This window comes from Dermochelys coriacea, chromosome 9, assembly GCF_009764565.3.
Source record: "Dermochelys coriacea isolate rDerCor1 chromosome 9, rDerCor1.pri.v4, whole genome shotgun sequence".
Lineage (NCBI taxonomy): Eukaryota > Metazoa > Chordata > Testudines > Dermochelyidae > Dermochelys > Dermochelys coriacea.
In genome coordinates, this window is record NC_050076.1 from 42,824,501 (window position 1) to 42,847,394 (window position 22,894).

Below are 22,894 nucleotides of genomic sequence, written 5' to 3' on the forward strand. Positions count from 1 at the left end.
TTGTGGCACCTTAGAGACTAACAAATTTATTAGAGCATAAGCTTTCGTGAGCTACAGCTCACTTCATGCATCCGATGAAGTGAGCTGTAGCTCACGAAAGCTTATGCTCTAATAAATTTGTTAGTCTCTAAGGTGCCACAAGTTCTCCTTTTCTTTTTGCGAAAACCTCTATAGTATCAGTTGTTTAGGCCAATCACTTTATGTACATATCTGATTTTTAGAACTGTGGAAAGAATTAATATTAAATGGATAGAATTATTTATCAGTCTTATTTTTTTAAATTCTCAACATGTATCCCCTTGCTCATACTCTGTCCCCTCCCCCTACTATCTTCTAGATTTTTCACTGTGAATGAGAATAGGAGAAAAAATGATCTGCAAAAAATTTTGGGAAAGGAGAAGGTTGTGATTAGGAGAGGCACCAGAGTGGATGGAAGAGAGTGACAGCTTGCTGACCAGCACAAAGGAGCTTTGGTTCTAGGATCTATCTCTGCTCTGTTATTATTTTAAATTAAAGCCTCATCTTCACTGCTTTAAAAAAAAAAAGTTAATTTTAACTCAGGGTAACTTAATACATGTGAGCTTGCATGAGAATGCAGTGAAGATAAGGCATGTTAGTTTTACCACCAGGTAAACTAGGAGAAGTCAGCATTATACATGGCATGGGGGCTGACCTCTCCTAGTTTGCCTCACATAAAATTACTGTGCCTTGACTTCACTATGATTTTATTTGGAGGTAGCTCACATGCCTTAGTTATCCTGAGGTAAAAAAATACCTTTTTAGCAGTAAAGACAAGGCCTAACAAATACACCATTACGTAGCTATAAGAATTAAGTAAGCTGGCAAACAGTTCAGCCAGTTTTTCACTGTATGTTGATTTTCTAGTACTATACTTCAGGAGCACATTCTAGTGATCAATTTACCATCTCTATCTATCTGTGGTGTCATAAAAATAAAGGGAAGGGTAACCACCTTTCTGTATACAGTGCTATAAAATCTCTCCTGGCCAGAGGCAACATCCTGTTACCTGTAAACGGTTAAGAAGCTCGGCTGGCTGGCACCTGACCCACAGGACCAATAAGGGAACAAGATGCTTTCAAATCTTGGGGGGGGGAGGGGAGGGGAGGGGAGGGTAAGACTTTTGTTTGTGCTCTTCGTTTACCTGTTGGTTCTCTCTTGGGTCTGAGAGAGGCCAGACAGAAATGCATCTTCTCCAACCCATCCTAATCCAAGTCTCCAATATTGCAACCAGTATAGGTAAGCCAGGCAAGGCGGATTAGTTTATCTTTTGTTTTATGTGAATTTTCCCTGTGTTAAGAGGGAGGTTTATTCCTGTTTTCTGTAATTTTAAGGTTTTGCCTGGGGGAGGGGGGGCGGATCCTCTGTGTTTTGAATCTAAATACTCTGTAAAGTATTTTCCATCCTGATTTTACAGAGGTGATTATTTTGCCTTTTCTTTAATTAAAATTCTTCTTTTAAGAACCTGATTGATTTTTTCATTGTTCTTAAGATCCAGGGGTTTGGGTCTGTGTTTACCTGTACAAGGATTATCATCAAGCCTTCCCCAGGAAAGGGGGCGTAGGGCTTGGGGGGATATTTTGGGGAAAGACGTCTCCAAGTGGTCTTTTTCCCTGTTCTGTGTTTAAAACGATTGGTGGTGGCAGCATACTGTTCAAGGACAAGGCAAAGTTTGTACCTTGGGGAGATTTTAACCTAAGCTGGTAAGAAAAAGCTTAGGGGGTCTTTCATGTGGGTCCCCACATCTGTACCCTAGAGTTCAGAATGGGGAAGGAACCCTGACATGTGGTATTGATCCTCGTCAATGTAGTATCTGACAGTCTCACAATGGCCTGATCCTGAAATCAATGGGACCTTGCCGTTAGGATAAAGCCCTAACACTGTGAAGAATTTTGCATCCGATGAAGTGAGCTGTAGCTCACGAAAGCTTAAGCTCAAATAAATTTGTTAGTCTCGAAGGTGTCACAAGTACTCCTTTTCTTTTTACTGTGAAGAATATCAGCTTTCCGAAAATAAATTTAAAGTTTAACCCTTTTAGACCTAAATAGATGTCTATGTATTTCTTATTTGCAGCTACTATGGAAGCAGGCACACAGCTACCCTCTATTTCATCTCCTTATGGAGATTGACTCTTACATGTTTTCATGTGTGAACCAGACGGCTGTACGTGAGGAACTAGAGGATGAAACGCGAAGGCTGTGCGATGTTCGACCCTTTCTTCCTGTCCTCAAACTAGTGACAAGGAACTGTGACCCAGGGGAAAAATTGGATTCCAAAATAGGTGTCCTTATAGGAAAAGGTAATTTTTTGAATTTTTTCTGTTTTGTTTTATTTGGAAAAAGGAGGGAGAATTTATTTTGTGTATCACAGAGGCCAGGATATCTCTGCCTCATCCCTTATCTTCTAGAATCTAGAACTACCCATTCTAAAGGAGATACAAATCTAACTTTAAAAAATTTCTAAACACCATTGTAACACTAACACCGGAAATTTCAAAAATTGTAGTGAGGTTATTTTTGTAACCAGAATAAATAGAATTAACAAAAACAAATGATACAGTGTATTTCGGAGCAATTATCGCACATATCTGATGAAGTCATAATGCACAAGAATGAAGTTCAAGTGGCTGGAACCATCTAAAAAGTGGAAAAGACATGAAGTGGATAAAGTGCCTTACTGCTAGTTTGAAGTGTAATTTAATAAAAATCCAAGTCACTTCTGATTAGTGATGACAGTGGCATGACATTTACAGCCACTTAGATCAATTTTCTGAAGATATGATCTTTAATGGGTTCTCAGTGTTTGGCCTCCAGCTCCCAGCATGAGACTTAGCAAAACTCAAAGAAGTTTGATTTTTGAGACAGAAGAAGCACTCAGCACAGACCTCCCTGTTTTGCACTGTTCGTGCTCCTCCAACAGCAGCTACTTCAGCCTTAGCCAGTCCCTGATTGACCACAATCAGGCAAGGAGTTTCCTGCAGAGAACCAAAAAGAACAGAGATGAAAGAGCTGATATGATAATGATGATTGTTGTAGCTCCTACCTAATAATAATCAAAAAGCATATGGCTTGAAGTTTCTAAGGGTACTGGTAGGGGCCTTTGCTACTCAAGTATTAGTAGAACAGGACTCATTTTGAACTATTGCTGCCTCAGGGGACCAAAAAGCTTTGGGCTAGGGGAAATTCTGCCAGTTTCACACGGGGATCATGAGACACATAAGTGAGGATCCCATGAGATATTTCCAAAGAAGAATTACAGACACACATTTTCCTGCTCTCCCATCCCATAAGTGTGTGTGTGAGTGAGGGGAGGGGGTTGTTTTTTATTTTCCTTATGATACACCTTGCCAGAGAGGAGGCCCATTGAAACTCACAGTACAGACTATATTACGTTAACATCTTTCTGAAAGAGAAGATCAAGGGCCTACATCCAAAGATATTCCTAACACCTGAGTTGATTTTAAAGACCTGTTTAATTGTTGTATCCTTCTTTCTCCCTCAAACCTAACTGGAAAGGCTAGATAAAACTCCTTTTGGAGCCTGTTGGGGTTGGTCCTTAGTCAAAGTAAGAATCTCTTTTAGGGGAATTTTAAACTTCAGTCTGTCATACATCAGTACATGACACTATGGCTATTGGAATTCTAAGGCCAGTGTTTTCAAGTTAATGGTAGAATGTAATGGATAATTAGTGATCAGAAAAAAGTATTCTACAGTGAAGGGTGTTACAATAAGGATCCTAATATGTGTAAGAAGGTAGAAACTAGGTCTGTCAAGCAATTAAAAAAAATAATTGTGATTAATCGTGCGATTAAACAATAATAGAATACCATTTATTTAAATATTTTTGGATGTTTTCTACATTTTCAAATATATTGACTTGAATTACAACACAGAATAGAAAGTGTACAGTGCTCACTTTGTTTATTTTTGATTAAAAATATTTGCACTGTAAAAAAACAAAAGAAACAGTATTTTTCAGTTTACCAATACAAGCACTGTAGTGCAATCTCTTTGTCATGAAAGTTGAACTTAAAAATGTAGAATTTTATGTACAAAAAAAAATAACAGCATTCAAAAATGAAACAATGTAAAACTTTAGAGCTGACTAGTCCACTCAGTTACTCCAGCCAATCGCTCAGACAAACAAATTTGGTTACAGTTTGCAGGAGATAAAGCTGTCCGCTTCTCGTTTACATGTCACCTGAAAATGAGAACAGATGTTAACATGGTACTGTTGTAGCTGGTGTCGCAAGATACTTACGTGCCAGATGTACTAAAGAGTCATATGTCCCTTCGTGCTTCAACCACCATTCCAGTCGTACAGGGCCGTCCCAAGGGGAGTGCAGGGTCTGGGGCGGAAATGACGGATTCATCTCTTCTGGGACCGACCGTGCTGGTCAATCACACCAGCCCGTGGGGCACTGCAAAGTGCAGGGTTCAGAGCGGTCGCACCAATTCACCCTACCCAGGGGACGGCTCTGCCAGAGGACATGCATCCATGCTGATGATGGGTTCTGCTCGATAATGTTATAAAGTAGAGTGGACCCACGCATGTTCATTTTCATCATCTAAGTCAGATGCCACCAGCAGCAAATTGATTCTCTTTTTTGGTGGTTCGAGTTCTGTAGTTTCCGCATTTGAGTGTTGCTCTTTTAAGACTTCTGAAAGTGTGCTCCACACCTTGTTCCTCTCAGATTTTGGACAGCACTTCAGATTCTTAAACCTTGGGTCGAGTGCTATAGCTGTTTTTAGAAATCTCACATTAATACCTTCTTTGTGTTTTGTCAAATCTGCTGTGAAAGTGTTCTTAAAACGAACATGTGCTGGGTCATCATCCGAGACTGCTATAACATGAAATATATGGCAGATTGTGGTTAAAACAGAGCAGGGGACATAAAATTCTCCCCAAAGGAGTTCAATCACAAATGTAATTAACACATTTTTTTTAATGAGCATCATCAGCCTGGAAGCATGTCCTCTGGAATGGTGACCGAAGCATGAAGGGGCATATGAATGTTTATCATGTCTGGCACGTAAATACTTTGCAGTGCCAATTACAAATGTGCCATGCAAATGCCTGTTTTCACTTTCAGGTGACACTGTAAATTAGAAGCAGGCAGCAGTATCTCCTGTAAATGTAAGCAAACTCGTTTGTCTTACCGATTGGCTGAACAAGATGTAGGACTCAGTGGACTTGTAGGCTCTAAAGTTTTACATTGTTTTGGTTTTGAATGTAGTTATGTAACGAAAAAAATCTACATTTGTAAGTTACACTTTCATGATAGAGATTGCAGTACACTACTTGCAAAAAGAAAAGGATGTGGCACCTTAGAGACTAACAAATTTATCTGAGCATAAGCTTTCGTGAGCTACAGCCCACTTCATCGGATGAATACAGTGGGGAGATTTATATACACAGAGAACGTGAAACAATGGGTGTTACCATACACACTGTAAGGAGAGTGATCACTTAAGATGAGCTATTACCAGCAGGAGAGTGGGGGGGTGGGAGGGGAAGGAAGAAAATGTTTTGTAGTGATAATCAAGGTGGGCCATTTCCAGCAGTTGACAATCTGCTACCGAAGATCCATAAACCTGGAAATCCTGGATGCCCCATCATCTCAGGCATTGGCACCCTGACAGCAGGATTGCCTGGCTATGTAGACTCCCTCCTCAGGCCCCACGCTACCAGCACTCCCAGCTATCTTTGAGACGCCACTGACTTCCTGAGGAATCTACAATCCATCAGTGGTCTTCCTGAAAACACTATCCTGGCTACTATGAATGTAGAAGCCCTCTACACCAACATTCCACATAGATGGACTAGAAGCCATCAGGAACAGTATCCCTGATAATGTCACGGTTAACCTGGTGGCTGAACTTTGTGACTTTGTCCTCATCCTCACATTTGGGGACAATGTATACCTTCAAATCAGTGGCACTGCGATGAGTACCCGCATGGCCCCACAGTATGCCAACGTTTTTATAGCTGACTTAGAACAAAACTTCCTCAGCTCTCATCCCCTAATACCCCTGCTCTACTTGCGCTACATTGATGACATCTTCATCATCTGGACCCATGGAAAAGAAGCCCTTGAGGAATTCCACCATGATTTCAACAATTTCCATCCCACCATCAACCTCAGCCTGGAGCAGGCCACACAAGAGATCCACTTCCTGGACACTACGGTGCTAATAAGTGATGGTCACAAAAACACCACCCTATATCGGAAACCTACTGACCGCTATTCCTACCTACATGCTTCCAGCTTTCACCCAGATCACACCACATGATCCATTGTCTACAGCCAAGCTCTACGATACAACCGCATTTGCTCCAATCCCTCAGACAGAGACAAACACCTACAAGATCTCTATCGAGCATTCTTACAAATACAATACCCACCTGCTGAAGTGAAGAAACAGATTGACAGAGCCAGAAGAGTACCCAGAAGTCACCTACTACAGGACAGGCCCAACAAAGAAAATAACAGAACGCCACTAGCTATCACTTTCAGCCCCCAACTAAAACCTCTCCAACGCATCATCAAGGATCTACAACCTATCCTGAAGGACGAGCCATCACTCTCACAGATCTTGGGAGACAGGCCAGTCCTTGCTTACAGACAGCCCCCCAACCTGAAGCAAATACTCACCAGCAACCACACAACAGAACCACTAACCCAGGAACCTATCCTTGCAACAAAGCCCGTTGCCAACTCTGTCCACATATCTATTCAGGGGACACCATCATAGGGCCTAATCACATCAGCCACACTATCAGAGGCTCGTTCACCTGCGCATCTACCAGTGTGATATATACCATCATGTGCCAGCAATGCCCCTCTGCCATGTACATTGGTCAAACTGGACAGTCTCTACGTAAAAGAATAAATGGACGCAAATCAGACGTCAAGAATTATAACATTCAAAAACCAGTTGGAGAACACTTCAATCTCTCTGGTCACTCAATTACAGACCTAAGAGTGGCTATTCAACAAAAAAACTTCAAAAAGAGACTCCAACGAGAGACTGCTGAATTGGAATTAATTTGCAAACCTGATGCAATTAATTTAGGCTTGAATAGAGACTGGGAGTGGATAGGTCATTACATAAAGTTAAAACTATTTCTCCATGTTGTTTCCGCCCCCCCCACCCCCACCCCCCACTGTTCCTCAGACGTTCTTGTCAACTGCTGGAAATGGACCACCTTGATTATCACTACAAAAGGTTTTCTTCCCCTCTGCCCCCCCCCCCGGCTCTCCTGCTGATAATAGCTCATCTTAAGTGATCACTCTCCTTACAGTGTATATGGTAATGCCCATTGTTTCATGTTCTCTGTGTATATAAAATCTCCCCACTGTATTTTCCAGTGAATGCATCCGATGAAGTGAGCTGTAGCTCACGAAAGCTTATGTTCAAATAAATTTGTTAGTCTCTAAGGTGCCACAAGTACTCCTTTTCTTTTTGCGAATACAGACTAACACGGCTGCTGCTCTGAAACCTGTCACTACCGTACTTGTATGAGTTGAAATACTATTTCTTTTATCATTTTTACAGTGTGAATATTTGTAATAAAAATAATATAAAGTGGGCACTGTACACTTTGTATTCTGTGTTTTAATAGAAATCAATATATTTGAAAATGTAGAAAAACATCCAAAAATATTTAATAAATTTCAATTGGTATTCTACTCTTTAACAGTGTGATTAATCACAATTTCTTTTTAATTAATCAAGTGAGTTAACTGCCATTAATCAACAGCCCTATTAGAAACCTCTTCTTGCTTTGCGTAGTTGGTGGCTTTTTGGTTCAGCTAGCTTGGTATGATTCATGGTTTCTTAATAGTTGCACTGTAGACATCTTTCAACATACAATGAAAAGCTGTTAAGCTGTTTTGTAGGGGCTTAACATTGCTTTATGACCTTTATTAGTACAGAATTTTCATCTTTAAATACATGGTTAAATTATTCACTTGCAGATACAAATGAAGATAAATAGGGACTAGTGAGGTCATACATTGCGTAGCAGAACAATGGAGAATTGTTAGTCCTTTTATACAGACTACAAGTTTTGTTTAGGTTTCAGCAGCAAACTGTCTGCTTGTTTGTTCAAACTGACAATGGAGCCATTACTGACATAGCCTGTTTAAACACTCCAAAAATAGTATTCTGAAAGATTCTTTGATTAATTATTTCAGTTTTTATGACTCTGCAAGATATTTATGTACAGAGCTAGCTTTGGGTTCCTATTTTGTGCTTTGGAAAAATGATGCCTTCCACTATGAACTTGTAAGGTTAAACTCTTCCTGGTTCTCAAAAGGTGCTTTAGCACAATTTTGGAGAATTATTTTTCAAAGTGTAAGAGAAATGTGATGTTTGTATATGCCCTTGCTTCATTAGATATTGAAGAAGTAGACCTGAGATCTTTCTGCTTTTGATTTACATAGGTTTAGCAAAGCTAAACCAGTGAATTTGGTTTGTGCAAATTTTTAATCTTTTGGTTTTGACTGGAGTATCAGATTTGTACTAATTCAAAAATCACCAAGAGAAATGCCAGGGTAAACTTGTCTGTTTGCTACACCATTAGCTTCTCGTAAGCCACCCAGACCATCTTCCCATCTTCTCCTTCCATCTCCTCCTAATTATTTGTGGGAGGGAGAACTGATGGCTTGCAAACCCTTTCTCTTTGATGTCTTCAAGCTTTGTCTGGCCCCACTGCTTTACCTACTGTCTGCTGTCTTGCAGGATGAGAGGGAACAGGGAGTTTAATTTTGCGATCTTCTGGGGTCAGGGATTAGGAATGCTCTCTTATTTAGCAGTGACATGGAGAGGCTTTTGTTCCTGCTGTGAACTGAGTCCTTACCACAGACTGCATTAACATTTCTGCTTTCAAAACTTAATTAAAAATTGTGTGGAATGCTCAACCCAGAATAGCCAGTTCATTCTTCAGCAGCTCTTCTGGTTCTGCAGGATGAACAGGAATAAAGTAAAGTTAAAACTTATTTAGTAAGCAAAATAAGCATAGAATCATAGGATTGGAAGGGACCTCAAGAGATAATCTAGTCCAGTCCCCTGCACTAATGACTAAGTATTATCTAGACCATCCTTGACAGGTGTTTGTCCAACCTGCTCCTAAAATTCTCCAATGATGGAGATTCCACAACCTCCCTAGGCAATTTATTCCAGTGCTTAACCACCCTGACAGTTAGGAAGCTTTTCCTAATGTCATATATGGAACTGAACAAAAAAATCTTTGTCCAGGAGATTTGCAAAGCAGCCAAATTCTCTGCTATATGTTTAAGAAGTACGGTTGCTTGGATTTGGTTTCAAGGGGAGGAATCTCAGTTTGGATTATTCGTTTTCTATATGATTTCTGAGGTAGAAGAGGCCAAGCTCTTCTATCTTCTAGAAGTTTTTATTCAGAATGTCTCTTTTAAAGTTATTTATCTAAATCTTATTAAAAATGGTATAGTCTCCAAGTAAGATCCAAGGACCGCACTCTGGCAAGAAACTAAGGAATCCTCCCCTTTTTGGTAGCTAGGCTGGAGAGCAGGGCTTCTTGCCAATATGTTGGCCCTGGAACTAATTGGCCTCTGGCTAATAGGTGTCATTAAAACATTTCAAGCCCTGACTTGATATAGTTTTAATAAGTCTCTTCATAATCAAGTAAAAATGTTATGAGATGAAGAGGAACACAAATGTAGTGTTTTAACTGCTTTATTTTCAAAATGGGGTGTGTTTTTCTCCCCAGTTTTATGCATGACTTTTTGTTCTAGGGCATATAAATTCTATAGAAAAATGCTGTAAGCAAAATATTAAGTATCTTGTAACGTCTTATATAGGTTGTGGTAGTGACTCAGTGGTTAACATTGCATTGTGATTTTCTTTTAGAACAGGACTAAAGTTCTTTGCACTACTGATTGAATTCCGCTTCTGGTACAGAAACTGTCCAGGAGAGATTAGAATTGTCAGTGCTATTTTGGAAGTAAAAAATGTTCAGTGGGAAGGCATGTGAACTGAGGCTAATGACATGTTCATTTAGCCTTAACTGGTGATTTTCTTTGTTTTTAGTGATTGTTTATTTTAAAAAAAAAGCACATAAGCAATCTTAAATCTGTTAAAAAAGGTTTTGAGGGTGAGTGGGTGGGAATAGCTATACGATATTTATGCAACTAAATACTCCTTGTTTGATTGAATCTTTTTAGGCCTCCATGAGTTTGATGCCTTACAGGACCCTGAAGTGAAAGAATTCCGTAGTAAAATGCGGCGAATCAGTGAAGAGAAACTCCTGTCGCTTGTGGGCCTGTCTTGGATTGACTGGCTAAAGCACAGTTATCCACCAGAACAAGAACCCTCAATCCCAGAAAACTTTCAAGATAAACTCTATGGTGGAAATCTTGTAGTGGCCATTCATTTTGATAAGTGCCAGGTAGAGTTACTAGATGCCAGAATAGGAGTCTTTTTACATACATGTACTTTTTGATTTGGGATCACAGTTCATATGTGAGCTACACTTCATGTTGGCTTGACATGAGACAAACAATCTGCTCTTCAAGATAGGTCACCAAGGTATAGGAAGATGGTACCCTGATCAAATACGTGATGAACTGAATAAGGTTTAAAATACTGTAGTGTTTACTTCAGAACACAGATTCTGCCTCGGAAGTTCTTCACTTTTGTTGGGGGGGTGAGAAGAGGAAACCATCATTTGAAGTTGAGATTACTAGAGTAGAATACATTAATTGATAAAATGACATGCAATGAGCATTCATTTATTAAGCAAATGTTGCTCTATAAGAGGAATGCAATATGAATTACCTAATGTAAATTAATGGTAGAAACAATATCTGTCTGCAAACATATTATATCTTTTTGTCTGATAGACACTGATTATGTTTTTGGCTGCATCTTAATGATTCTTTGTATTCTTTCATGTTTAATCAAAGTATAAAATGTAGTTCATTGTTGGCAGAACTTCTCTGGCCAATTCCTATTTCACTACTTTGCTAGTGATTGATTTTAGGTCAAGGAAACGCTAAGAATATTAAAAAAACAGACTAGTAAACTGGCAGGTCCTGGAATACTCTTTCTCATGTTTTTGTGCTGTGATTCACTGTTGAACATCTTTGGGCTTAATTTAGTAGCAATCAAGTTGTGAATTACAGTGTATAACTACCCTCAGAAATTCTTAAGGCACACAGGCTCACTAGATTTCTCTTTATTTGACTTGTAAATAATAGTGCTCATGCACAAACAAAAAACTTTATTTAAAAAATAGTTAATGTTGGAACTTTAGTGTAGTCCAGCTAACAACCCAGAAAATTGCCCTTCCTGTCCAGAAGGGGGGAAAAGCATTAGTTTCAAGCCAGTTTTATTTTAATTGTGTTTGGATTATTGCTTTCACAAGCATGAAGAATTATTTTTAGGGGTCCAGCACAAAGAGGCCTTATCTCATGCTTCTCACTGTTCTCCCTTTGCTTTTTTTAATACTATTTTTTATTTAATTAATAAATATTAACAGGTTAACAAATCTTTCCATTTAAATATTAGAAACAAAACGAGAATAATTATAACAGTGAGTTATGATTTAAAGAAACATACAGGAATAATCTGCCTGTTTAACAGGGTGTTACCTTTTTACAGAATGAGCATAATTACATCACCTATATTATGTCATTTCTACTGATTTTCTAAAATTTAATAAAATCTCTGATTATACAGTTAACAGACCAGGCTTGTCTATCAAATATTAATATTAAAAAATAAACCCTGGGCAGATGTGCTATTTTTTTGTAGGTGAATGTACTTTGAGTAATGAATACAAGGTACCCCATTATCTAAGTATCTATTTGTCCTCCATCTATTTTGCTAGGTATGTAATTGGTAGTTAACTTTTCCATAACCACAACCTCCTATATTTTTCTGAACTGTACCTCTGCTGTTGGAATATTTTTCCTTTTCCGGTGACATGCTATGAATGTCCAAGCAGCTACCAGAAGATGAGATTAATTCTTCTTTTTGCGCTACCATTTCTGCTAGGAAGTCCATGGGGGATTAGTAATAAATATCCATCAACTTGTGGTATTTGATTACAGATTGCATCTCAATACTCTCTCATGACAGGACATATCTACCATATATGCACAAAGTGTCCTTTTTTAGAAAATTTCTCCAATTATCCCCATTCAATCTCTCTATATTTTTTAACAAGACTGCTGTGAGGAACCACTGAAACAGTACCCTAAAGACATTTTCTTCTATTGTGCTACAGACTGAGGTCACTGGTCCTTTTTTCTAGATCAAATTCTATTCCTCTGGGGTAATTTGTCTATCCTGGTCCTTTCATATGTGGATTTTTTGTTTGGTTAGGAAATTTGTCTGCCAAGATTGATTATAAATTAGTTCAAAAATTTTGTTTCTCAATCATGGTTGATACTATTACTTGTATTAAAGTTAGCTTTCGGTATAAAAGTTTTTCTAGAAAGCTGAGAAACATAATGCCTAACTTTGAAAGTATTCATACCCAGGGAAAATGGGCAAGTTTAAAGCTAGGTTTGAGTTCTAAACAAGTTAGAAAAGTTTCTTTACTGAATAGTTGACCAACTATTTGTATTCCATCTCTCTCAATCTTTCAAGTTCTTTGGTTTGTGATTAAGTTAAGATCTGGGTTTTTTGAAATGGGTGTCATTGGTAAGGGGAAAGCACTTATCTCTAGTTCTATCCCAAACCCATAGAGCAGCCTTTGCTAAAGGATGTGTATAAATTTCTGCAAAAAGAAAAAGAGTACTTGTGGTACCTCAGAGACTAACAAATTTATTTGAGCATAAGCTTTCGTGAGCTACAGCTCACTTCATCAGATGCATTCACTGGAAAATATAGTGGAGAGATTTTATGTACACAGATAACATGAAACAATGGGTGTTACCATACACACTGTAACAAGAGTGATCAGATAAGGTGAGCTATTCCAGCGGGGGATACACAAAGTAAAACTATTTCCCCATGTTTATTTTCCTCCTCACTGTTCCTCAAACATTCTTGTCAAAAGCTGGAAATGGCCCACCTTGATTATCACTACAAAAGGTTCCCCCCTCCCCCGTCCCTCCCCTGCTGGTAATAGCTCACCTTACCTGATCACTCTTGTTACAGTGTGTATGGTAACACCCATTGTTTCATGTTCTCTGTATACATAAAATCTCCCCACTGTATTTTCCACTGCATGCATCCGATGAAGTGAGCTGCAGCTCACAAAAGCTTATGCTCAAATAAATTTGTCTCTAAGGTGCCACAAGTCCTCCTTTTCTTTTTGCGAATACAGACTAACACGGCTGCTACTCTGAAACCTATAAATTTCTGGAGCGCATGATATTTTATTAATCCATGGTAGCCTAGCAGTGTTTACATTGCCACAGTTGTTCTATGACCCAGTGTTTGGCCGGGTTAGAGCTCTCCCAATCCACTACCCCTTTGATTTGTTTTAATAATACTATAGAATATTTGGATTAGCTAGTCCCCATTCTGTTTGAGTAGTTCTGTTCAAAGTATCTGCACTCACTTGTAGTCTTTTCTTATTCCATATTAATTCTAACAACCTCCTCTGTTTTCCTGCTAGGGTTTTATCTGGGATGATCACTAGAAAGATTTTGAAACAAGAAAGATAACAATGGCAAAATATTCATTTTGACTGAGACTGTTCTTCCCAGCCAAGAAATTGCATACTTCCTTCAGAACTCCAGATCTTTTTGTTGAAGTAGTGACATTTAAATTGTCGCTTGTCTGAGATTTGAATCCCCAGGCATTTGAAAGAATTTGTTTCCCATTTGTACCCAAATGTTCTCTGGAGGAATGACTTCTTAGAGTCTGGCTCCCTTTGGTTTTACGGCACTAGAATGAATCAGGATGTCTGATTTTAAAAGAGACTTCTCAGAACCATTGAGTACATGTGGTGCAAATTCTGACCCAGTTCTTAACTCTTCATACTCTTAAATCAACTGTTCTGATTTTAAACTTGATACTAATAAAATCTCTGATTGAAAAGTTATTGATTGGAAATAATAAAGAAGAACTTTGCTGATCTGGTGGAAAAAGAATGAGCCTGTTTACATAGTTGGATAATCAGTGACAAAACAACAATAACAACCTTCTTACATGTCCAGCTTAATAGGAAACTTCTCTCGTACCTTCCAACGAGGGCCTGGCTCCAGAGGCTCATGTATTTGTCACTTCCAGACTAATTTACTGTAATTCTTTGAATCTGAAGCTGATACAAAAACACCATGAAAATTGTAGATAGTGCAGAATGTGGCTGCCTGCCTTCTCCATGGCTTAGTATGCTGTGAACACATCAAATCTGTCTTGTGGTCCCTCCATTGCTTCCCAGTCCATTTCTGATGCCAGTTGGTTCCAATAGCCATTAATAGTCTAAGTCCCACTTTGTTACATTAGCGCTATCTGGGTGTTTCTGTTTGTGGTTTGTTAGTTTTATAAAAGCAATAATCAGAAGAGAATTAAAAAAATAAAGGAGAATAGCATCTCCTTTCAACCAGAGAGAGCAAACTGAGGAATTACAAAAAGGGTTATCCCCAAGATAATTAATAATCCCCAAGATTAGCTGCCTAGAATACATCAACAAACTCTGACATTAATCAAACTGGCTCCTTGATCTAGAGAGAAACCACCTCTCTCTCACATTTAAATACATGTAAAGATACCCCCCCAAATAAGAGCCTGTAGTACAGCATCAGAAATTGTGGGGAGAGACTGCTTCGCTCCCTGGCTCCCTCACATTAGTTATGGTGTGGGTGAGGGGACAAAAGAGGCCCCTGGGGTCTGGCAACAGCTGTAGGAAGGGAGGCTGATGTGGACCATACCATTTTGAAATTGAGAAAGTGTTGAATTGATTTTGACTTAGTTTATTATGGTTATAATTTTCCATTTGAGAGGCGTGGCTCTTTACCAAGAAGTCTGTATATAAATAAGACAAAAGACAAAATAATGCAAGCTAGACCACACTACGTTTGTAAATTGCTTTTAGAATGATTACATCTTTCTAGATTATTTTTTAAATGAAAACTCTGTGTGAATTGTTACTATCAACTTGTGTATAACATATGCTGAGAAGGGAGAGAGAGAAGGTTTCTATGGAAGAAATATATTTCTCCTTTTTGAAATATTGGTATCTATTTGAAATCCTTGGTAGTCTCAAAAAACTAATTTTAGGTACAGTAACTATATAACTTTAGATTTTAGAGCAAAAAATACTTTAGAGCAGCATGGGGAAAATGCAGATAATCTCTTAAATCAATCTAAAATGAAAATTCACTGAAAATTCAGGTTCTTCCATAATTCTGTACATAATTGCATCGTGTCTGCTTCCCCCCCCACACCCCAATAATCAAATATCTTTTTTTGAAATATAATTCTGCTAGCATAGCCTAAATTTTTTAATTGCCTGCCTGTTTTTTTTTTCATGCAAGATTTTACTTACAGGACAATTTGATAAAATTTCTCTGTGTTAGGTTGCATCTGTTTCGCCCACTTGTTGCATCTTGTATTTAGGCCATAATCCTGAAACTGACTTCATGGGTAATCTCCTGAGCTCATGCAGAGGCAGTTGCAAGTTTGAGTCCTTGTGTCCCAATTCTGCAAAGATTTATGTACGTGCTTAACTTTGTTCACTGTGACCAGTTCCATTCAGAATGTGCAGGATTGGGTCTTAGATTATAACCTTTTTGGGCAGGGTTTGTCACTTGCTATTTGTCTTGACCTGGTTGAACCCACTAGGCACTGCTGCATGGCAAATAATAAATAATCAGTAGTTTTTACAGGCAAGTAACTTTATGATTTAAAGCATTCAAACTCACAAGCTTAAAACAGATAGATATGATTACAAACATAGACTTTATTTTATATTTTCCTTATTTGAGCTTGGCTGCAAGTCAAGAGCTCCCAAAAACACTGTGTTCTCATGTTATTGATCCGTTTGTGGTAAAATTTAAAAATAAAAATCATAAATAGAAAACACTAAAATGTTGATTTGTGTATTCAGTTTTGGTATACTAATATTTCTACTTAAGCTTTTGTGCTCTTAAAAGTTGTCTTGATCACAGCCAGGATTAGGAGATAACCATCTTATAGCTTCTAGGAGGATTACTGTTTCACTTGCAATAGTTTTATACAGATTAACCATAGTTGCCTTTAATTATAAAATTAAAAATAGATTTTCATAATTTTTTTCATTTTTGTTGAGAGTGCAAATATGAAATCTAGATACATGCCAAAATGAGGTTATCTGTATATCTGAAGTAACCTTCCCTTGAGAAAATATATTCACACAAATAAAAGATCTTTAATATAGTAATAATAAAACTTATACACAAGCCTTGTATCAGGTTATGAATCCAACTATGACAGATACTTTCGCAACATTTATCAATACAATTAATATCCACTCCACTTGAAATATATTGAGCAACGTTTTCAAAAGCACCAAAGTGATTTAGGTTCCTAATTCACTGAGGTGCTTCTGAAAACTCTCACTTGTATGTACAGCAAGGTATATATTTATATACTTTTAATGCATTTCTATAAAAAGTTGTGTTAAATAGTCTCTCTTTTTATGTTGTTAGGATGTATTTAGTTTTCAAGTGTCTCCTAACATAAATCCTGTCAAGCTGAATGAATTGGCAATCCGAAAACGTTTGACTATCCATGGAAAGGAAGACGAAGTTGATCCTTATGACTATGTGTTGCAAATTAGTGGAAGACTGGAATATATTTTTGGTGACCATCCATTAATTCAGTTCCAGGTATTGAAATTTTTTTGAATTTTAAATTTAAGACAAAAGTGGGTTTTGCCTGGAAACCAGGAAAATTAATTCATAATTATGCTGGAGTAACTTCTGGCTGAGGAATTAACTTTTTCGGAACAGCTGGATTATTTATTTTAGAAGTGTTGTTGACCACAGAAATAAATTGTTTCAAAGAAAATTTCACAAGGATTATCATGCTGAGAAGTAGAATGTATTTCCTACATAAAGCTATTTTATCTTGCTTATTAGAACCAATTTAGTATTATATCATGATTCAGAAAATAAGGACAACATTACAGTATTAAAAATAAGGCCAACTGCTTTTTTTTTCTTTTCCTTCCATAATCACACTAATTCAGATTGAAGTGTTGTCATGAACTTAGACATTTTTTGTCAGTTTGTCTCAACTTTAAATTGTAGACATAATGAGCCAAATTTTCAGCTTGTGTTAATCAGAAAAGCTCCACTGACTTTAATGGAGCTATGCAAGTTTACATCAGTTGAGAATCTGGCCCATTATTTTTAATATATATAATTATAAAATCTGTTTTATTTGGATGGTTATTTTGTTTGTCAGGTGACAATACCTCTCAAATTTATAATAATAATTCATGCCAAAGGCTCTTTTTCTTCCTATTTAAACAATAGTGTATCTGCACTGCTGCTGGCTCATTACTTAAACTTCAGGTGCATTCTCTGTGACTCTCATGGTAATGAGATAAGTTTCACATTGGTGCTTAAACTAATACCCTTTTTCTGTGAAGTTTCCTTCCAAATGCAATAAATTTGAGGAGATAATTACTCCAAATTTGGTTTTGACATAGCTTGTGACACCACGTAATATTTAGAAATCACAGAGGTGTCAGGTTTATCAGGAGAGAAAGTATAACATTTTATTAATTGCATGGGCACGCGACTCCATCTGTATCTTCTCCGACTTCTGGAACATCTTGTTCATACAAGGCATGTTCATGTATTAGTATATGAGTTAGTTCCTTCTATAATAATTAAATACTGCATTTGTGTGTAAAAATCAAGATAGAAATATATGGAGGTTAAGCATATAGAGGCTTAGCTTAGGGGACTTAAATTTCCCGTCTGAAACAGGCACCCTGAAAATCATCCTGAAGTGGTGTGACATGGTCAAATCTTGGCTATCATGTCATTTATTGGGTGTAGTTCTTTTGGATGACACCTTAAAAAACAAAGTTCTGCCTGCCCTGTGCGGACATTAATGATTCCTTGGCACTCACCTTAATGGTTAAACTCTCTGTCCTTGGCCATATTTTCCACTTCTCATTTCATCCACTATTATCTGGTGTTGTCCGCGTGTACCAGTGTGTTGTCTCCTTGCATTTGAGAGGTAGAAAACTTTTCCTAATATCTTAAATCTCCCTTGCTGCAGATTAAGCCGAATACTTTAACCTATCTTCAGTGGACATGGAGACCAATAGATCACCATCCTCTTTATAACAGCTCTTAACATACATATCAGGTCTGGACTCAGTCATCTTTTCTGAAGACTAAACATATCCAGTTTTTTTAACCTTTTCTCATAGATCCTATTTTCAAAATCTTTTAGTATTTTTGTTGCTCTCCTCTGGACTCTCCAATTTGTCCACATCTTTCTTGAAGTGTAGTGCCCACAACTGCACACAGGACTCCAGCTGATGCCTCAGCAGTGCCAAATAGTGCAGAACAAAAACCTCCTGTGTCTTACATACGACATTCCTGTTAATACACCCCAGAATTTTTGAAACTGCATCAAATGATGGCTCATAATCAATTTGTGATCCACTGTAACCCAGATCCTTTTCTGCAGTATTCCAGTTATTCCCCATTTTGTATTTGTACACTTGATTTTTTCCTTCCCAAGTGAAGTGCTGTGGAGTTGTCTGCATTGAATTTCATCTTGTTGATTTTAGACCAACTCTCCAGTTTATTAAGGGCCTTTTGAATTCTAATCCTGTCCTCCAAAGTGCTTGCAAAGCCTCCCTGTTTGGTGTCATCCACAAATTATATAAGCATACTCTGGGCTATTATCTGTTGTTAATAAAATATTGAACAGACCAAGGACAAATCTCAGCTTGACCCCAGTAAATATGTTCTCTATTTGGCCACAAACCACTGATAACTACTCTTTGAGAATGTTTTTTCTACAAGCTGTGCACCCCCCTTATAGTAATTTCATCTAGACCACGTTTCCCTAGTTTTGTTTATGGGAATGTCACGTGGAGCTATGTCAAAAGCTTTCCTAAAATCATCTTAATTTAACTTTCTTAATTATCTGAAGTTCATGAGTCAAATTTAGCATGAGCTAAAATGGTTTTAAACAACAAGAACGGAATTATTATCAGCTTGTAACAACTATTTTCTGTCTGACTTCAGTATATCCGTAAGTGTGTGATGAACAGGACTCTTCCTCACCTGACACTGGTTGAGTGTTGTAGCATAAAGAAAATGTGTGAACAGGAAATGATTGCCATAGAAGCTGCCATAAACCAAAAATCATCCAACCTTCCTCTTCCTCTGCCACCAAAAAAAACACGAACAGTTACTGTAAGTTGATATGGAGAACATTTACTAACAAAAATAACATGACACACCACTGATGACTTTTTTTCCTTTATGTATGTTTTTCCTCTCATACTACTTTCCCAAGAGTCTCCTATTGTTGCTCAAGATGTTACATCAAGGATAAGAGGTCTTGTAGTCTTTACCCTGTCCTTTCCATTTTGATTCTTTTACCCTCTTCCAAATTTAAGCCCCTTTTCCACTACTACTGACACTACTTTTTACTACAAGCCAGAGGAGCAGGTGATTACCTATAACTAATCAGTGGAGAAGTTACACGAGGGAACCATTGATTCCCTAGCTTCAACTGCATGCCTACTCTCCATCAGCTGCAGTCTTGTGTTTGCTTCTTAACCCAGATTTGCTGCACAGTGATGCCACTTCAATAAACTCTGAAATATTTTTACTAATTCTTAATATCATGTCTGACAATTGGATTTTTAAAATTTTTATCAGTCTGTTAATTAAACTGCTATCCTCAGAATGTGATCGCTATTTCTATAGTGTGAATCCTGGGAACAAGGAGAGACTTTGTTCAGTGATACAGTAGTTACTGCAAAGTTTTGTTTTTAAACGGCTTGTATGTATGCGAGATGAATAGGTTTGAAACTTACAGGAGGTAACATTTATTATTCTGATTTGTCAGCCATCACAGCAGGCATATTTTAGTCCCAAGATTTGGTTTACATGGGTTATTTTCTCTCCTGCTCTCTCAGGGCATCTGAAATGGTCTTGTGGCTATGATAGCTGAATTTTTCTTCATTCATTTCTTTAAAAAATAATTAGTTTTAATATTTACTCATGCATTTTTAGCCTTATCCATGAATATTGCAAAAATATTTAATATATAAAATACTAGATCACTAAATTGCATTTTAAAAAAGACTTCCACCTTTCTGTTTTCCTTTCAGCAGCTGACCCAGAGTGTGTGGGATATTAGCTACCCTTTCAAGATTATGCTGTTAAAGGGTAGTAAGTTGAACACAGAAGAAACTGCCAAAGTAAGTAATGTAGAGCCTAGCATCAGGAGATGTTCTTCTGTCTGATCATTTTAATTTGCCAAGTGTTTACTGAATGTCAGCTAATAAAGGCTCCAGTTCAGCAAGGGCCTTAAGCAATATGCACATGAATAGTCCCAGTTGCACTACGCACCTGCCTACAACAAGACACATGCTTTAGTGCCTTGTCTAATTTGTTCCTGATTTTCAGCAAATGTTTTTCTGATGATTGGTGTGATCTTGGCACAAAAGGTATGCATGCAGATCAAGCTATTTTGATATAGACAGGTATGCCTTATACACGCGCACAGATTAAATATGAATGCACTACGGATTCAACTAGATGCGTAGTGTTTTATGTAGCTCTGATTAAACTTTATCTTATATAAAGCTAAGGGTCTAGATCATATGCTTCTGTGTAATCTGTTCTGTTTTTAATTTTCTAAACCTGCTGAACATAGCAAAAATTGCAACAGCACTTCCGGTAAAAATGTAGATGGCTACATCACAGACCACAAGTTGTTAACGCATGGGAATTTATTGCACAGTCCCACACAATTTACATAAAGACCTTACAAACTCTTTGCCTCTGAAATAGAACAGCATTAATTTTCCTAATTTGTTTGGCTGACAATTAAATAAAGAATAGTCAGACTGAGACCTGGTCTACACTATAGAGTTAGGTTAATGTAAGTTGCCTTAAGTATCTGAGCACCTTGCATGTACAATGAATATCGATAGTAAATTCCCTTGTCAACATCATGTAGTCTCTGGCTCTTCTTCCATTTTTAGATTTAAATATAGATTTATTTTTTAGAGCTAAATATAAGAGAGTTTCTGTTAAAAACTAATTACAACTATTCATTGTCCAACTTCTCAATCTTATTTTAGTTTCATTCATGTACTCGGGAGTACTTAGATACACACCACAGTGCCTCGTAAAGTATCATAGACCTCATAATTGGCTGAAAACTTCAGAAAACCACTTTCATCATTTTAATTATGGAGCTTTAAGCAAAACCAATTTCTCATCTCTTCATTCTTAAAATGAGTCTTTAGTAAATCTCAAAAGATTTGATGATATGATGCTAATAAAATCCTCAAAGCTTCTATGCTTGTCTGAACCTTTGGGGCTTGGACAGGAAACCTTCAGAGGTAAGAATCTCTCTTGAAATTTCTGGCATTTCTTCATTTTGGCATGAACACACATACTATGACAACAGCTTCTAAGTTGCTTTGAAATAGGTCCATGTTCCTGGTTCTTTGCTTCTAATGAATGACGAAATATACTCTTATCTTGAAATTTGATCTTTTGTTACAATGGAATGCACCCTGAACTTTCTGATGATTCCATAGTGATCCTCTTATCACACATGAAGGAGGAGAAGTTCACTAGTGTTGCTGTTCCAGTAGCTCAGCTGTTGCTGATTCATGCATGTATGCACAGTGTTTTATTACATTGCTTTTTCATGACCTACTTTACTACAAAGTTTAGATTAAATGATTCTGCACATGCTAAAAATACATTTGACTCATGGCAAGCAGGCAGAACAGAATTCTAGATTTTAAAAATAGAAAAGAGTCTGACTTCTGTAATTTTGGATTATTTGTTTTTTCACAACTTTGATATAACAAATTGTGACAGACTCTTCCACAAATACAGAATTGGGGTACAATTCTATATCTTCAATTTAAATGCTAGAAAATAAGGAAGACACATAGGTGTGGTTTCTTTTGACCAAATGTCAGTATCTTCTTCGTCTTCTAGGCTCTAACCTCTGTTTGGTGTCAACCATGTTAAGTAATACAAAATTTTTCCAGTTTTAAAATTTCAATTTTGTCTTTGAAGTTCCAGTTCTTTAATTAGATTAGGCCAGATTTGCACTGAAATTTTGACACAAGTTTCACAACCCCACTCTGATCTATAGATTCTTATATAACTCTTATCATTGTAGAATCTGAATGCTTTCCAATAGTGCACTATCATCAGTCGCGTGGTTTGTTCCCTTTCTCCCTAGAGGGAAAATAGTGTGTGCTGTGCAGGGTTTGGGTTTTGGTAAGGTTTTGTTTGAGGGTTTTGTTTTTTTTTAAATGTACACAAATGTGTTGAGAGAAAGTGAGATTGAAGGCTTGCAATTGGAATAGAAGGTGATGTGGGTTGTAAAGGTCCTTAATTCATGTGGGAGTTCACTCCACAATCTCCAGCCAGCCCCTGAGAAAGCAGTTTCCTGCACAGATGAGCTGTGCCTTTATAGTACAAAGTTCCATAGTGGCTGAGGAGCTGAGTTGTTGACCATGGTTCTCATCTCAGAACTTTAGGTACTCTTTTTAGGTACACAAGCCCAAGCTATTGAGCACCTTGAAGATGAAGCCGAAAGTCTTCTCAGCAATGAGAAAGCCCCATGACCTGAGGCCTGCATGCCCAAGTCAGGCCAGATACAGGTTTTTCTTTGCTGTGTAGACATACACAGAGGAACAGGGACATAATCAT

At 37.6% G+C, this 22,894-nt stretch overlaps 1 protein-coding gene across 10 annotated transcripts in view; it reads left to right on the forward strand.

The window, feature by feature from the left end:
* PIK3CB (phosphatidylinositol-4,5-bisphosphate 3-kinase catalytic subunit beta) overlaps window positions 1-22,894 on the forward strand; it is a 215,510-nt gene that overhangs the window by 121,864 nt on the left and 70,752 nt on the right. For 8 of the 10 annotated variants that reach the window (XM_043491820.1, XM_038416277.2, XM_043491825.1 and 5 more), the window contains 5 exons: window positions 2,092-2,317; window positions 10,226-10,449; window positions 16,649-16,828; window positions 19,220-19,390; window positions 20,317-20,406. In XM_043491820.1, coding sequence (XP_043347755.1) covers window positions 2,092-2,317; window positions 10,226-10,449; window positions 16,649-16,828; window positions 19,220-19,390; window positions 20,317-20,406 — 891 coding nt within the window. Of the gene's footprint in view, window positions 1-2,086; window positions 2,318-10,225; window positions 10,450-16,648; window positions 16,829-19,219; window positions 19,391-20,316; window positions 20,407-22,894 lie in introns of all 10 variants that reach the window. The other 2 variants (XM_043491821.1, XM_038416282.2) reach the window with 2 other exon arrangements.